At 50.6% G+C, this 17,798-nt stretch overlaps 1 protein-coding gene across 1 annotated transcript in view; it reads right to left on the reverse strand.

The window, feature by feature from the left end:
* The window catches only part of LOC129832809 (voltage-dependent T-type calcium channel subunit alpha-1I-like), a 288,049-nt gene that overhangs the window by 78,459 nt on the left and 191,792 nt on the right, over positions 1-17,798 (reverse strand). Inside the window, exons 9-12 of the mRNA XM_055896813.1 lie at positions 13,567-13,918; positions 12,899-13,308; positions 5,115-5,266; positions 1,505-1,690 (exon numbers count right to left, since the gene is read on the reverse strand). Of these exons, the coding sequence (XP_055752788.1) occupies positions 1,505-1,690; positions 5,115-5,266; positions 12,899-13,308; positions 13,567-13,918 (1,100 nt within the window). The remainder of the gene's footprint in view (positions 1-1,504; positions 1,691-5,114; positions 5,267-12,898; positions 13,309-13,566; positions 13,919-17,798) is intronic.

Here is a 17,798-nt window from a genome sequence, read left to right on the forward strand (position 1 = left end):
CATACAGAGAGAGGAGACAGACAGGGGGAGGGGACAGACAGGGGGAGGGGACAGACAGTGGGAGGGGACAGACAGGGGGAGGGGACAGACAGTGAGAGGAGACAGACAGGGGGAGGGGACAGACAGAGAGAGGAGACAGACAGGGGGAGGGGACAGACAGAGAGAGGAGACAGACAGGGGGAGGGGACAGACAGAGATAGGGGACAGACAGAGATAGGAGACAGACAGGGGGAGGGGACAGAGAGAGAGAGAAGACAGACAGACAGAGAGAGGAGACAGACAGAGATAGGGGACATACAGAGAGAGGAGACAGACAGGGGGAGGGGACTGCCAGAGATAGGGGACAGACAGGGGGAGGGGACAGACAGAGAGAGGAGACAGACAGGGGGAGGGGACAGACAGAGATAGGGGACAGACAGGGGGAGGGGACAGACAGAGAGAGGAGACAGACAGGGGGAGGGAACAGACAAGGGGAGGAGACAGACAGGGGGAGGGGACAGACAAGGGGAGGAGACAGACAGAGGGAGGGGACAGACAGGGGGAGGAGACAGACAGAGAGAGGAGACAGACAGAGGGAGGGGACAGACAGGGGGAGGGGACAGACAGAGGGAGGGGACAGACAGGGGGAGGAGACAGACAGGGGGAGGAGACAGACAGAGGGAGGGGACAGACAGGGGGAGGAGACAGACAGGGGGAGGAGACAGACAGAGGGAGGGGACAGACAGAGAGAGGAGACAGACAGGGGGAGGAGACAGACAGAGGGAGGGGACAGACAGAGAGAGGAGACAGACAGGGGGAGGAGACAGACAGAGGGAGGGGACAGACAGAGGGAGGAGACAGACAGGGGGAGGGGAAAGACAGAGGGAGGGGACAGACAGGGGGAGGAGACAGACAGGGGGAGGAGACAGACAAGGGGAGGGGACAGACAAGGGGAGGAGACAGACAGGGGGAGGAGACAGACAGAGGGAGGGGACAGACAGGGGGAGGAGACAGACAGGGGGAGGAGACAGACAGAGGGAGGGGACAGACAGAGAGAGGAGACAGACAGGGGGAGGAGACAGACAGAGAGAGGAGACAGACAGAGGGAGGGGACAGACAGGGGGAGGAGACAGACAGGGGGAGGGGACAGACAGGGGGAGGAGACAGACAGGGGGAGGGGACAGACAAGGGGAGGAGACAGACAGAGGGAGGGGACAGACAGGGGGAGGAGACAGACAGAGAGAGGAGACAGACAGAGGGAGGGGACAGACAGGGGGAGGAGACAGACAGGGGGAGGGGACAGACAGGGGGAGGAGACAGACAGGGGGAGGAGACAGACAGAGAGAGGAGACAGACAGGGGGAGGAGACAGACAGAGAGAGGAGACAGACAGGGGGAGGGGACAGACAGGGGGAGGAGACAGACAGGGAGAGGAGACAGACAGGGGGAGGAGACAGACAGGGGGAGGAGACAGACAGGGGGAGGAGACAGACAGGGGGAGGGGACAGACACACACATGTCTATACCTGAAGATGAATATGAAGAGCATGAGGAGCATGCAGAAGGTGGCCACGTTGTCCATGGTCTTCATCAGCACCACCAGCTGTCTGCGTAGCGCTGGCATGAAGCGCACCAGCTTGATCACCCTCAACAGTCTGAAGGTCCTCAGGACAGACAGACCTCCATCAGACTGACCTATGATCTCACACACACTGGAGAGGGGAGAGGGGAGGGAGAGATGGAAGGAGGGATGAAACCGATGGATGCAGAAAGAGAGAACAGGAGAGGAGAGAGGAAAGAGAAGTGAGGAGTGAGGAGAGATGAGAGGAGAGAGGAGTGAAGAGTGAGGAGAGATGAGAGGAGAGATGAGAGATGAGTGAGGAGAGATGAGAGAGGAGTGAGGAGGGAGGAGAGATGAGGAGAGAGGAGTGAGGAGAGATGAGAGGAGAGAGGAGTGAAGAGTGAGGAGAGATGAGAGGAGAGATGAGAGAGGAGTGAGGAGAGATGAGAGAGGAGTGAGGAGGGAGGAGAGATGAGGAGAGAGGAGTGAAGAGTGAGGAGAGATGAGAGGAGAGATGAGAGAGGAGTGAGGAGAGATGAGAGAGGAGTGAGGAGGGAGGAGAGATGAGGAGAGAGGAGTGAGGAGTGAGGAGAGAGGAGAGAGGAGAGATGAGAGAGGAGTGAGGAGTGAGGAGAGATGAGAGAGGAGAGAGGAGTGTGGCGAGATGAGTGAGGAGTGAGGAGTGAGGAGAGAGGAGAGAGGAGAGAGGAGTGAGGAGAGAGGAGAGAGGAGTGAGGAGAGAGGAGAGAGGAGAGAGGAGTGAGGAGTGAGGAGAGAGGAGTGAGGAGAGAGGAGTGAGGAGAGAGGAGTGAGGAGTGAGGAGTGAGGAGAGAGGAGAGCGTAGTTTGGAGAGAGGAGCGAGGTGTTAGGAGAGAGGAGTGAGGAGATAGGAGAGAGTAATTAGGAGAGAGGAGTGAGGTGTGAGGAGTTAGGAGAGAGGAGAAAGGGAAGAGGAGTGAGGAGTGAGGAGTGAGGAGAGAGGAGAAAGGGAAGAGGAGTGAGGAGTGAGGAGAGAGGAGTGAGTTGTGAGGAGTTAGGAAAGAAGAGAGGAGTGAGGAGTAAGGAGAGATGAGTAAGGAGAGATGAGTGAGGAGTGAGGAGAGAGGAGTGAGGAGAGAAGTGAGGAGACAGGAGAGAGGAGAGAGGAGAGATGAGAGGAGAGATGAGAGATGAGTGAGGAGAGATGAGAGAGGAGTGAGGAGGGAGGAGAGATGAGGAGAGAGGAGTGAGGAGAGATGAGAGGAGAGATGAGAGGAGAGAGGAGTGAGGAGAGAGGAGTGAGGAGAGATGAGAGGAGAGATGAGAGATGAGTGAGGAGAGATGAGAGAGGAGTGAAGAGTGAGGAGAGATGAGGAGAGAGGAGTGATGAGAGAGGAGTGAGGAGGGAGAAGAGATGAGTGAGGAGACAGGAGAGAGGAGAGAGGAGAGATGAGTGAGGAGAGATGAGATGAGTGAGGAGAGATGAGATGAGAGAGGAGTGAGGAGGGAGGAGAGATGAGGAGAGAGGAGTGAGGAGAGATGAGAGGAGAGAGGAGTGAAGAGTGAGGAGAGATGAGAGGAGAGATGAGAGGAGAGAGGAGTGAGGAGAGAGGAGTGAGGAGAGATGAGAGGAGAGAGGAGTGAAGAGTGAGGAGAGATGAGAGGAGAGATGAGAGATGAGTGAGGAGAGATGAGAGGAGTGAGGAGGGAGGAGAGATGAGAAGAGAGGAGTGAGGAGAGATGAGAGGAGAGAGGAGTGAAGAGTGAGGAGAGATGAGAGGAGAGATGAGAGAGGAGTGAGGAGAGATGAGAGAGGAGTGAGGAGGGAGGAGAGATGAGGAGAGAGGAGTGAGGAGTGAGGAGAGAGGAGAGAGGAGTGAGGACAGATGAGAGAGGAGTGAGGAGTGAGGAGAGATGAGAGAGGAGAGAGGAGTGTGGCGAGATGAGTGAGGAGTGAGGAGAGAGGAGAGAGGAGTGAGGAGAGATGAGAGAGGAGTGAGGAGTGAGGAGAGATGAGAGAGGAGAGAGGAGTGTGGCGAGATGAGAGAGGAGAGAGGAGTGAGGAGAGAGGAGTGAGGATAGAGGAGAGAGGAGTGAGGAGTGATGAGTGAGGAGAGAGGAGAGCGTAGTTTGGAGAGAGGAGCGAGGTGTTAGGAGAGAGGAGTGAGGAGATAGGAGAGAGTAATTAGGAGAGAGGAGTGAGGTGTGAGGAGTTAGGAGAGAGGAGAAAGGGAAGAGGAGTGAGGAGTGAGGAGAGAGGAGAAAGGGAAGAGGAGTGAGGAGTGAGGAGAGAGGAGTGAGTTGTGAGGAGTTAGGAAAGAAGAGAGGAGTGAGGAGTAAGGAGAGATGAGTAAGGAGAGATGAGTGAGGAGTGAGGAGAGAGGAGTGAGGAGAGAGGAGTGAGGAGAGAAGTGAGGAGACAGGAGAGAGGAGAGAGGAGAGAGGAGAGAGGAGTGAGGAGACAGGAGTCAGGAGAGAGGAGAGAGGAGTAAGGAGAGAGGAGACAGGAGACAGGAGAGAGGAGTAAGGAGAGAGGAGAGAAGAGTGAGGAGACAGGAGAGAGGAGACAGGAGAGAGGAGACAGGAGAGAGGAGAGAAGAGTGAGGAGTGAGGAGTGAGGAGTGAGGAGTGAGGAGAGAGGAGACAGGAGAGAGGAGTGAGGAGTGAGGAGAAAGAGGAGAAAAGATTAGTGAGACAGGCAGAGAAAGGAAGAGAAGAAAATAGAAGACACGAATCCAGACAGCAACATCTCCTAATTTCCCCTCTGATCCCAACTGAAACCATCGGGAACATTCAGCTGTAAGAATCATCCAATGCCAACCCAAACGCCCAATACATTATCCATCATTCTAACATTCCAATGCCAACCCAAACGCCCAATACATTATCCATCATTCTAACATTCCAATGCCAACCCAAAAGCCCAATACATTATCCATCATTCTAACATTCCAATATCAACCCAAACTCCCAATACATTATCCATCATTCTAACATTCCAATGCCAACCCAAACGCCCAATACATTATCCATCATTCTAACATTCCAATGCCAACCCAAAAGCCCAATACATTATCCATCATTCTAACATTCCAATGCCAACCCAAATGCCCAATACATTATCCATCATTCTAACATTCCAATGCCAACCCAAACGCCCAATACATTATCCATCATTCTAACATCCCAATGCCAACCCAAACGCCCAATACATTATCCATCATTCTAACATTCCAATGCCAACCCAAACGCCCAATACATTATCCATCATTCTAACATTCCAATGCCAACCCAAACGCCCAATACATTATCCATCATTCTAACATTCCAATGCCAACCCAAATCCCCAATACATTATCCATCATTCTAACATTCCAATGCCAACCCAAACGCCCAATACATTATCCATCATTCTAACATTCCAATACCAACCCAAACGCCCAATACATTATCCATTATTCTAACATTCCAACTGACATCCCAAAGCTGTGACATTCTGACATGGTAACTGTAACATCATTCCTGTAACATTCTGGTAACATAATTTCTGTAACATTCTGGTAACATTCTGTGGTCATGTTGGGCAGTCCCCCGACCTGATGATGACGATGATGCCGTCGAAGATGTTGTAGGGGTTCCTCAGGTAGGCGAAGAAGCCAAAGGCGGTCAGCTTGAGGATCATTTCCAGGGTGAACATACTGGTGAACACAATGTTACTGATCTCCAACACGTTAGTCAGCTCCTCCGGCTGGATGGGAGACAAGATCCACAAGAAATAGAAGGCAGAGAGAGAAACACATTTAAAGAGATGGAGGAATGAAGACAGCAAGATATGGTAGGTTATTATAATACTGCCTTCAACAATTGAAAAATATGAAACTGCAGACAACCAACACAGCGTCAGTACTGAGACACCTGTACAAACCTGTCACATAGACTGCAAGTTAGAGCCTATCCCCACACTCCACAGTGTGCATGTGATATTGATCAGATTGTATCTGTGATCACCTGTATCAAAGATAGAAGACATCCCTCTCCCTCCCTCTCTTTTCTCCATCCCTCTCCCTCCCTCTCTTTTCTCCATTCCTCTCCCTCCCTATCTTTTCTCCATCCCTCTCCCTCCCTCTCTTTTCTCCATCCCTCTCCCTCCCTCTCTTTTCTCCATCCCTCTCCCTCCCTCTCTTTTCTCCATCCCTCTCCCTCCCTCTCTTTTCTCCATCCCTCTCCCTCCCTCTCTTTTGTCCATCTCTCTCCCTCCCTCTCTTTTCTCCATCCCTCTCCCTCCCTCTCTTTTCTCCATCCCTCTCCCCCCCTCTCTTTTGTCCATCTCTCTCCCTCCCTCTCTTTTCTCCATCCCTCTCCCTCCCTCTCTTTTCTCCATCCCTCTCCCTCCCTCTCTTTTCTCCATCCCTCTCCCTCCCTCTCTTTTCTCCATCCCTCTCCCTCCCTCTCTTTTCTCCATCCCTCTCCCTCCCTCTCTTTTCTCCATCCCTCTCCCTCCCTCTCTTTTCTCCATCCCTCTCCCTCCCTCTCTTCTCTCCATCCCTCTCTTTTCTCCATCCCGCTCTCTTTGTAGTTCTCTTGTTTTTATCATTGAATGTTTACTGAATATAAATGAGTAAGCCCCCCCCCCCCTACACACATGCTGTATATACATGCTAATAGGGGAGCCTCTCAGTCATAATACCATTGATGTGAAAGATGAATGCTGATGAGTCAGAGATGTAGTCACACACAACACACACACACACACATACACAGCAACTCTGAATGAAGACTACAAGTAACGAATCTGAAGGACATCTAGTGAAGGTCATATGCTCACTGTATGCTCTTAACACATGTCATGTAATCCTACCCTCAGGGGATTGATCAAATAACGTTTCAGTAAGCCCTGTTACCAAAGAGGGAAACACATACACTTTCAGTTCTAGAACACAACCCCCTGGAACAACACTTACAAATCTACTGCAGAACACACACCGCCTCTGCCTCTGCCTCAGCCAGGAGAGACCATTGTGTAATGCTGTTGGAGTGTGTGGTGTGTAGTGCTGTTGGAGTGTGTGGTGTGTGTGTGTGTGTGTGTGTGTGTGTGTGTGTGTGTGTGTGTGTGTGGTGTGTAGTGCTGTTGGTGTGTGTGGTGTGTGTGTGTGTGTGTGTCTGTGTTTGTGTGTGGTGTGTGTGGTATGTGTGTGTGTGGTGTGGGTGTGTGGTGTGTGGTGTGTAGTGCTGTTGGTGTGTGGTGTGTGTGTGTGTGTGTGCCTGTGTTTGTGTGTGGTGTGTGTGTGTGGTGTGTGTAATGCTGTTGGTGTGTGTGGTGTGTGTGTGTGTGTGGTGTGTGATGTGTGGTGTGTGTGTGGTGTGTGTGTTGTGTCTGTGTGGTATGTGTAATGCTGTTGGTGTGTGTGGTGTGTGGTGTGTGGTGTGTGTGTGTGTGCTCTGTGTGTAATGCTGTTGGTGTGGTGTGTGTGTGTGTGTGTGTGTGTGTGTGTGTGTGTGTGTGTGTGTGTGTGTGTGTGTGTGTGTGTGTGTGTGTGTGTGTGTGTGTGTGTGTGTGTGTGTGGTGTGTGTGGTGTGTGTGGTGTGTGTAATGCTGTTGGTGTGGTGTGTGTGTGTGTGGTGTGTGTGTGGTGTGTGTGTGTGTACATTCATACAGGAATAGAGCTGAAAATGCTGCGTAACAGGAGTCTGCTCCCTCTTCTCTCTCGGTGAGTTCCTGTCCTCCTCTCCTCCTCTCCCCACATCCCTCTGTTATTTTTAGAGTCTTCAGAAATGAGAGAACCGACTCCTCTGTATGTCGTCAAGGAGTGAGGGGGTGGATGAGAGATGAAGACAGAGGGAGGGAGCGAGAGAGAGATGGAGGGAGACAGAATGGAGAAGGGAGAGGGAGAGGGAGAGGGGGGGGTGGACAGAGACAGAATGGAGAAGGGAGACAGAATGGATAAGGGAGACAGAATGGAGAAGGGAGACAGAATGGAGAAGGGAGAGGGAGAGGGAAGGATGGACAGAGACAGAATGGAGAAGGGAGACAGAATGGATAAGGGAGACAGAATGGAGAAGGGAGAGGGAGAGGGAGGGATGGACAGAGACAGAATGGAGAAGGGAGACAGAATGGAGAAGGGAGAGGGAGAGGGGGGGATGGACAGAGACAGAATGGAGAAGGGAGACAGAATGGAGAAGGGAGAGGGAGAGGGGGGGATGGACAGAGACAGAATGGAGAAGGGGGACAGAATGGAGAAGGGAGACAGAATGGAGAAGGGAGACAGAATGGATAAGGGAGACAGAATGGAGAAGGGAGAGGGAGAGGGAGGGATGGACAGAGACAGAATGGAGAAGGGAGACAGAATGGAGAAGGGAGACAGAATGGAGAAGGGAGAGGGAGAGGGAGGGATGGACAGAGACAGAATGGAGAAGGGAGACAGAATGGAGAAGGGAGAGGGAGAGGGAGGGATGGACAGAGACAGAATGGAGAAGGGAGACAGAATGGAGAAGGGAGACAGAATGGATAAGGGAGACAGAATGGATAAGGGAGACAGAATGGAGAAGGGAGAGGGAGAGGGAGGGATGGACAGAGACAGAATGGAGAAGGGAGACAGAATGGAGAAGGGAGAGGGAGAGGGGGGATGGACAGAGACAGAATGGAGAAGGGGGACAGAATGGAGAAGGGAGACAGAATGGAGAAGGGAGACAGAATGGATAAGGGAGACAGAATGGAGAAGGGAGAGGGAGAGGGAGGGATGGACAGAGACAGAATGGAGAAGGGAGACAGAATGGAGAAGGGAGACAGAATGGAGAAGGGAGAGGGAGAGGGAGGGATGGACAGAGACAGAATGGAGAAGGGAGACAGAATGGAGAAGGGAGAGGGAGAGGGAGGGATGGACAGAGACAGAATGGAGAAGGGAGACAGAATGGAGAAGGGAGACAGAATGGATAAGGGAGACAGAATGGAGAAGGGAGAGGGAGAGGGAGGGATGGACAGAGACAGAATGGAGAAGGGAGAGAGAATGGAGAAGGGAGAGGGAGAGGGGGGATGGACAGAGACAGAATGGAGAAGGGGGACAGAATGGAGAAGGGAGACAGAATGGAGAAGGGAGAGGTAGGGATGGACAGAGACAGAATGGAGAAGGGAGACAGAATGGAGAAGGGAGAAGGAGAGGGGGGGATGGACAGAGACAGAATGGAGAAGGGGGACAGAATGGAGAAGGGAGACAGAATGGAGAAGGGAGAGGTAGGGATGGACAGAGACAGAATGGAGAAGGGAGACAGAATGGAGAAGGGAGAGGTAGGGATGGACAGAGACAGAATGGAGAAGGGAGACAGAATGGAGAAGGGAGAGGGAGAGGGAGGGATGGACAGAGACAGAATGGAGAAGGGAGACAGAATGGAGAAGGGAGAGGGAGAGGGAGGGATGGACAGAGATAGAATGGAGAAGGGAGACAGAATGGAGAAGGGAGACAGAATGGAGAAGGGAGACAGAATGGAGAAGGGAGAGGGAGAGGGGGGGATGGACAGAGACAGAATGGAGAAGGGAGACAGAATGGAGAAGGGAGACAGAATGGAGAAGGGAGAGGGAGAGGGAGGGATGGACAGAGACAGAATGGAGAAGGGAGACAGAATGGAGAAGGGAGAGGGAGAGGGAAGGATGGACAGAGACAGAATGGAGAAGGGAGACAGAATGGATAAGGGAGAGGGAGAGGTAGGGATGGACAGAGACAGAATGGAGAAGGGAGACAGAATGGAGAAGGGAGACAGAATGGAGAAGGGAGAGGGAGAGGGAGGGATGGACAGAGACAGAATGGAGAAGGGAGAGGGAGAGAGGGGGATGGACAGAGACAGAATGGAGAAGGGAGACAGAATGGAGAAGGGAGACAGAATGGAGAAGGGAGACAGAATGGAGAAGGGAGAGGGAGAGGGAAGGATGGACAGAGACAGAATGGAGAAGGGAGACAGAATGGATAAGGGAGACAGAATGGAGAAGGGAGAGGGAGAGGGAGGGATGGACAGAGACAGAATGGAGAAGGGAGACAGAATGGAGAAGGGAGAGGGAGAGGGGGGGATGGACAGAGACAGAATGGAGAAGGGAGACAGAATGGAGAAGGGAGAGGGAGAGGGGGGGATGGACAGAGACAGAATGGAGAAGGGGGACAGAATGGAGAAGGGAGACAGAATGGAGAAGGGAGACAGAATGGATAAGGGAGACAGAATGGAGAAGGGAGAGGGAGAGGGAGGGATGGACAGAGACAGAATGGAGAAGGGAGACAGAATGGAGAAGGGAGACAGAATGGAGAAGGGAGAGGGAGAGGGAGGGATGGACAGAGACAGAATGGAGAAGGGAGACAGAATGGAGAAGGGAGAGGGAGAGGGAGGGATGGACAGAGACAGAATGGAGAAGGGAGACAGAATGGAGAAGGGAGACAGAATGGATAAGGGAGACAGAATGGATAAGGGAGACAGAATGGAGAAGGGAGAGGGAGAGGGAGGGATGGACAGAGACAGAATGGAGAAGGGAGACAGAATGGAGAAGGGAGAGGGAGAGGGGGGATGGACAGAGACAGAATGGAGAAGGGGGACAGAATGGAGAAGGGAGACAGAATGGAGAAGGGAGACAGAATGGATAAGGGAGACAGAATGGAGAAGGGAGAGGGAGAGGGAGGGATGGACAGAGACAGAATGGAGAAGGGAGACAGAATGGAGAAGGGAGACAGAATGGAGAAGGGAGAGGGAGAGGGAGGGATGGACAGAGACAGAATGGAGAAGGGAGACAGAATGGAGAAGGGAGAGGGAGAGGGGGGGATGGACAGAGACAGAATGGAGAAGGGGGACAGAATGGAGAAGGGAGACAGAATGGAGAAGGGAGACAGAATGGATAAGGGAGACAGAATGGAGAAGGGAGAGGGAGAGGGAGGGATGGACAGAGACAGAATGGAGAAGGGAGACAGAATGGAGAAGGGAGACAGAATGGAGAAGGGAGAGGGAGAGGGAGGGATGGACAGAGACAGAATGGAGAAGGGAGACAGAATGGAGAAGGGAGAGGGAGAGGGAGGGATGGACAGAGACAGAATGGAGAAGGGAGACAGAATGGAGAAGGGAGACAGAATGGATAAGGGAGACAGAATGGATAAGGGAGACAGAATGGAGAAGGGAGAGGGAGAGGGAGGGATGGACAGAGACAGAATGGAGAAGGGAGACAGAATGGAGAAGGGAGAGGGAGAGGGGGGATGGACAGAGACAGAATGGAGAAGGGGGACAGAATGGAGAAGGGAGACAGAATGGAGAAGGGAGACAGAATGGATAAGGGAGACAGAATGGAGAAGGGAGAGGGAGAGGGAGGGATGGACAGAGACAGAATGGAGAAGGGAGACAGAATGGAGAAGGGAGACAGAATGGAGAAGGGAGAGGGAGAGGGAGGGATGGACAGAGACAGAATGGAGAAGGGAGACAGAATGGAGAAGGGAGAGGGAGAGGGAGGGATGGACAGAGACAGAATGGAGAAGGGAGACAGAATGGAGAAGGGAGACAGAATGGATAAGGGAGACAGAATGGAGAAGGGAGAGGGAGAGGGAGGGATGGACAGAGACAGAATGGAGAAGGGAGAGAGAATGGAGAAGGGAGAGGGAGAGGGGGGATGGACAGAGACAGAATGGAGAAGGGGGACAGAATGGAGAAGGGAGACAGAATGGAGAAGGGAGAGGTAGGGATGGACAGAGACAGAATGGAGAAGGGAGACAGAATGGAGAAGGGAGAAGGAGAGGGGGGGATGGACAGAGACAGAATGGAGAAGGGGGACAGAATGGAGAAGGGAGACAGAATGGAGAAGGGAGAGGTAGGGATGGACAGAGACAGAATGGAGAAGGGAGACAGAATGGAGAAGGGAGAGGTAGGGATGGACAGAGACAGAATGGAGAAGGGAGACAGAATGGAGAAGGGAGACAGAATGGAGAAGGGAGAGGGAGAGGGAGGGATGGACAGAGACAGAATGGAGAAGGGAGACAGAATGGAGAAGGGAGAGGGAGAGGGAGGGATGGACAGAGATAGAATGGAGAAGGGAGACAGAATGGAGAAGGGAGACAGAATGGAGAAGGGAGACAGAATGGAGAAGGGAGAGGGAGAGGGGGGGATGGACAGAGACAGAATGGAGAAGGGAGACAGAATGGAGAAGGGAGACAGAATGGAGAAGGGAGAGGGAGAGGGAGGGATGGACAGAGACAGAATGGAGAAGGGAGACAGAATGGAGAAGGGAGAGGGAGAGGGAAGGATGGACAGAGACAGAATGGAGAAGGGAGACAGAATGGATAAGGGAGAGGGAGAGGTAGGGATGGACAGAGACAGAATGGAGAAGGGAGACAGAATGGAGAAGGGAGACAGAATGGAGAAGGGAGAGGGAGAGGGAGGGATGGACAGAGACAGAATGGAGAAGGGAGAGGGAGAGAGGGGGATGGACAGAGACAGAATGGAGAAGGGAGACAGAATGGAGAAGGGAGACAGAATGGAGAAGGGAGAGGGAGAGAGGGGGATGGACAGAGACAGAATGGAGAAGGGAGACAGAATAGAGAAGGGAGAGGGAGGGATGAACAGAGACAGGGGAGGAGGGAGACAGAAAGAGGCAGGGAAAGGAGGGGTGTGATACAGGAGGGAGGGAGAGAGATAGAGAAAGAGAGGGATTGAGGGAGGTAGGAGTGGTTATGTAACAGCCAGGGTGGGTGTATTTTGGCATGAAGCTACCACACCCCTTCCACACAGGCAGCTCCCTCTCTTCCTCTCTTCCTCTGTCTCTCTCAGGAGAGAAGCCAGCCAGCCAGCCAGCCAGCCAGCCAGAAAGCACCAAAAGCAGGTTGAGGTGTACCTACCCTGCTGTTTTCTACTGATATGGTTGTGGTGGTCTATCGGGTGTATAATGGAACAATACATTCCCATATTGATAGTGTTCCATGTACGTCACTGATATGACTTCTAGTGACTTGTACTACTTGGACCTTGTTAGCCCACTAAGCTAAAGTCAATGGGTTAGCTTTGGGGACTGAAGAGCAATACTGTTGTTGTGCACAATGTGTATGTGTGCTGTACTCCCTGACTGTGTTATAGTTCACCTTTTGTGGTCTTTATGCTGATAGTATTGATGAGAATAGTATATTTACCTGGTTGGGGTGTTTATGCTGATAGTATTGATGAGAATAGTATATTTACCTGGTTGGGGTGTTTATGCTGATAGTATTGATGAGAATAGTATATTTACCTGGTTGGGGTGTTTATGCTGATAGTATTGATGAGAATAGTATATTTACCTGGTTGGGGTGTTTATATTGATAGTATTGATGAGAATAGTATATTTACCTGGTTGGGTTTTTTATATTGATAGTATTGATGAGAATAGTATATTTACCTGGTTGTGGTGTTCTATCCCCATGCTGATAGTATTGATGAGAATAGCGATCATGATTCCTCTATTGAAGTATTTGCTCTCCACGATGCCCCAAAGTTTCTTCCTCATCTCATCCCACATGTCCTTACAGTGTCCAAAACACGACCTCCTCTTCCTCTTCTTCTTCACTCCCTCCCCCTCTTCCGCTTTCTCCTCCAAGTGGTTCTCCTCCCTGTCCGTTTCCTCCACGGCCCCCTCCTCCTCCCCATTGGCCGAGTCGCCCACAGCTCCCGCCCCCTCCCTGAGTGACAGTGCCGTAGCGCACTGAGGGCAGTCCTCTGTGTTTTGAGGGACGGCCAGGGCGATGGAGTTGCCCAGGGGTTGGGAGGTGTGGACTGAGTCCAGCTTGCTTTGGTGAGGACAGTGAGATTCTAATGAAAGATGGAGAGGGAGTGTGAGAAAGAATCAGCATGTCACTAACAGCATCAATAGACACGTTCATATTGTCGTACTATATCCATGTAAGCCAGCGTTTGCTAGCGCCAAAGAGGTTTTAAAGTCGAGTGATTAAACAAGACTCATCGCACTGGCTCGCACGATGTGAAAAAGGCTAATATAATGTTAAAGTTAAAGTTGAGACATTTAACAAAAACTCTCTCTCGTACTCCCACCCGCTGCCTCCCACTTACGTCGTGGCTGCCTCAGGTGATGCCGTTCCCCTCCGTTCGCACTCCCTCCTCCTTCCCCTCCTCCTCTTCCTCCTCCTCTTCCTCTCCCTCTAGTGGGCGGTGGTGGCAGAGGCCTTCCCCTCAGTTGGTTATACAGGGCTACAGATCTCCTGCGGGCCTTGCGCAGCATGTGGCAGACCAGCTGGAAGAGCTCTTCGTAGCAGTCCCCCGGTTCATGCAGGCTGGCCAGGGTAGAGGAGGACAGGCACTGGGCCCGCTGCTCCTGCATCAGCTGGTGCTCCCGCTGCTTGGTCTCACTGAACTGGGTGGCGATGACCACCAGACATAGGTTGATCATGAAGAACGAGCCAATCTGCAAAGTGGTGGATAGTCAGAGGCGAGTTAGAAACACAGAGTTACTGTAGTGAGTGCTGAAGGTCAACCAGAAACACACACAGATACATACAGTGGAAGACCACTGGTAGTCTATACCGGAGTTGCTGGTCAGTGCACACAAGATTCACTGTTTGGCTTTGAGATGAGTGAATAACAATCAGGGGGACCCCAGGCCTCCAGACATATATTGAGGTACTTCATTAGGTTTACCTCTACTGCAGACTGAGGGAAAGAGGAGGATGATAACAGACGGAGAGTAGAGAGGCCAGAGCCAAAGAGGAGGTGGAAGAGAGTAGCAAATACATAGAGCAGGACTTTATTTTAGTGATGGCCAGAGGAGTAACACATTATACTAACAAATGACAACCAGAATATCTCTAACACATTAGACAATCATTCCTTCATCATTAGAATCAAGATCTGCCTCTGGTCTCATCACCTGGGAGTTAGATGTAAACAGTATGTCTCCTTCAGTATTGGTCGACCACCTTCTTCCCACCCGGACATACAGTATACACTGTTGCTGTTTTTCCCTCTCAAGTTAGCATTGATGCTAATAAAGTGTGGTGTCTGTGTGCTGTTTCCCCCTTAGCGATGCTTGTGTGATGTTAGCGCTCATTCTAAAGGTCTAGGGAGGCTGTAGTTTCTAACAGAGTGTTATCAGGAGAGACAGAAAAAAATATATATATATGATACCCAATGCAAGTAGACACAATGTCTCATTCTGTTTATAACGTCTCTCTCTCTTTGGATTGGTGAAACCATAATCCTTACACCAGTCCATTTCTTCTAAGTCCATGCAAGGGAAGTGAACTAATGCACAGAATGCACAGATTGGGGAAAAGGTGAGAGAAGCCCAGCAGTTCACCTGGCCCTTGGCTGACCCTGTGGGGTGATGAAGTGTTATCTGACAGGTAGACTACGGGGCAGGAAGGGGTGTATTGAGTTGTTAGGTTCTGTTGCACAGCTTCCCTCTCCTGATCAGATCAACAGGAGAGATAGACAACCCACTGAACCCCACCCAGAAGAACCCCACAGGGGTAGCTATACACACCTCTGTTGCCTTCCAAACATCACACACATCTGCTATATTCACATGCAAATTGTATTGTATTCAAAGTTTCTAATTTCCACAGACTTGATTTGGCCTTACGAAAAATGTATCAATCCCCACAAGAAATGTCCATTAATTACAATACACATAATAATTCACATTTACTGTTGCTTCAGGATTATTTTCCTGCTGTGAGAAACGGAGTCCAATTAAGAGAGCGCATCTGTACACTCACCCACACTAATGCATGCACACAGGCAAAAGAGCATACATGCACAAGCACACACTTCTCCCAGAGGTGGATCAGGCTCAGAGTGTGTGGATCTGTGTGACGGACGTGGCAGCAACGTGTAGCTATTAAACACAGCACTAAGCCTTTTTAAAGACGGAGAGCTGAGGAGAGGAGAGGGAAGAGAGAGGTGAGAATAGAGTAGAGAAGATAGGAAGGGAGGAGAGGAGAGTGAGCAAAGCCGTGTGCCAGGCAGCCTCTAAATCTTCACAGCAGACTGTAGAAGAGAGAGAGAGGAGAGAGAAGAGAAGAGAGAGAGAAGAGGGAAGAAAGGACAGGAGTAGAGAGGACAGAGATATGTAGAGAGAAGATGAGAAGGGAGTAGAGAGGACAGATATATGTAGAGAGAAGGGGAGAAGGGAGTAGAGAGGACAGAGATATGTAGAGAGAACGGGAGAAGGGAGTAGAGAGGACAGAGATATGTAGAGAGAAGGGGAGAAGGGAGTAGAGAGGACAGAGATATGTAGAGAGAAGAGGAGAAGGGAGTAGAGAGGACAGAAATATGTAGAGAGAAGGGGAGAAGGGAGTAGAGAGGACAGAGATATGTAGAGAGAAGGGGAGAAGGGAGTAGAGAGGACAGCGATATGTAGAGAGAAGGGAGTAGAGAGGACCGAGATATGTAGAGAGAAGGGGAGAAGGGAGTAGAGAGGACAGAGATATGTAGAGAGAAGGGGAGGGGAAGGCTCCATCTGTGATCCTAGTTCAGGGCTGGTCTGCTGGTGTGTGGGGCCTCTGATTCACCTCCAGACAGGTCTCTGTGTGTGTGTGTGCGTGTGTGTGTGTGTGTGTGTGCATAACGCAGTAATAATGTGAATCAGTGATATTGGACTTCCTGGTGATTAGGATCAAAGTAGCCTGCTGATCAGAATCACTAATCGCGCGCGCANCACACACACTGAGACCCTCCCCTTCTCGGTGTCACTGATCTTTAAGGTTTCATGTATTTCAATGCATCTCTCGTCTTTCTTTCACTGACACATCACCTTGAAACAGGTAGCAGACAAAATCAATGCCAACTTATCTTAGCCTTCCTAGAAGTACAGTAGAATGTCAACTATCTGTTTGACTGCAGTAAGATTGGAGGTCAAACTTCAGAGTCTTTAAGTTCATTACAGTAGTGCTCACTGATAGGATCATCTGACCACCTTTGATTTATACCTCCACTTAATACCAGCCCTTAATATATAGGGAAGGAGAGAGAGGAGGAGAGAGAGAGGGAGAGGGGGAGAGAGAGAGAGGGGGAGAGAGAGAGAGGGGGAGAAAGAGAGAGAGAGAGAGGGGGAGAAAGAAAGGAAAAAAGAGAGAGAGAAGACAGACCTGGCTCTCAAAAGACAGGCTATGTGCAGACTGCCCACAAAATGAGGTGGAAACTGAGCTGCACTTCCTAACCTCATGCCAAAAGTAGGACCATATCAGGCACATATTTCCCTCAGATTACACAAATAATTCACAAACAAATCCAATTTTGATAAACTCCTATATCTATTGGGTGAAATACCACAGTGTGCATCACAGCAGCAAGATATGTGACCTGTTGCCACAAGAAAAGGGCAACCAGTGAAGAACAAACACCACTGTAAATACAACCCATATTTATGTTTATTTATTTTCCCTTTTGTACTTTAACTATTTGTACATCGTTACAACACTGTATATATACATAATATGACATTTAAAATGTCTCTATTCTTTTGAAACGTTTGTAAGTGTAATGTTTAGTGTTAATTTGTTTATTATCTATTTCATTTGCTTTGGCCATGTAAAGATATGTTTTCCATGCTAGTAAAGCCCTTTGAATTGAATTGAATTGAGAGACAGAGAGAGAGAGCGAGAACGAGAGAGAGATCGAGAGCGAGAGAGAGAGCAAGAGAGATAGAGTGAGAGAGATCGCGAGAGAGCGAGAGAGAGAAAGAGAGAGAAAGAGAAAGAGAGAAAGAGATCGCGAGAGAGCAAGAGAGAGAGAGTAAGAGAGATCGCGCAAGAGAGAGAGAGAGCAAGAGAGAGAGAGAGAAAGCGAGAGAGAAAGCGAGAGAGAAAGCGAGAGAGATCGCGAGAGATCGCGAGAGAGAGAGAGAGAGAGAGAGAGAGAGAGCGAGAGCGAGAGAGAGAGAGACAGAGAGAGAGCAAGAGAGAGCAAGAGAGAGACAGAGAGAGAGAGAGACAAAGAGAGAGAGAGAGAGAGAGAGAGAGAGAGAGAGAGAGAGAGAGAGAGAGAGAGAGAGAGAGAGAGAGAGAGAGAGAGAGAGAGAGAGAGAGAGAGAGAGAGAGAGAGAGAGAGAGAGAGAGAGAGAGAGAGAGAGAGAGAGAGAGAGAGAGAGAGAGAGAGAGACTGCTGGAAAGATGGAGAAAATAAGAAAAGAACCAAGGTGGCTTTGAGATGAGTGAATAACAATCAGCGGGACCCCAGGACTCCAGACATATATTGAGGTACTTCATTAGGTTTACCTCTACTGCAGACTGAGGGAAAGAGGAGGATGGTAATAGACGGAGAGTAGAGAGGCCAGAGCCAAAGAG

The sequence above is a fragment of the Salvelinus fontinalis genome, chromosome 34, assembly GCF_029448725.1.
Source record: "Salvelinus fontinalis isolate EN_2023a chromosome 34, ASM2944872v1, whole genome shotgun sequence".
NCBI classification, from domain to species: Eukaryota; Metazoa; Chordata; class Actinopteri; order Salmoniformes; family Salmonidae; genus Salvelinus; species Salvelinus fontinalis.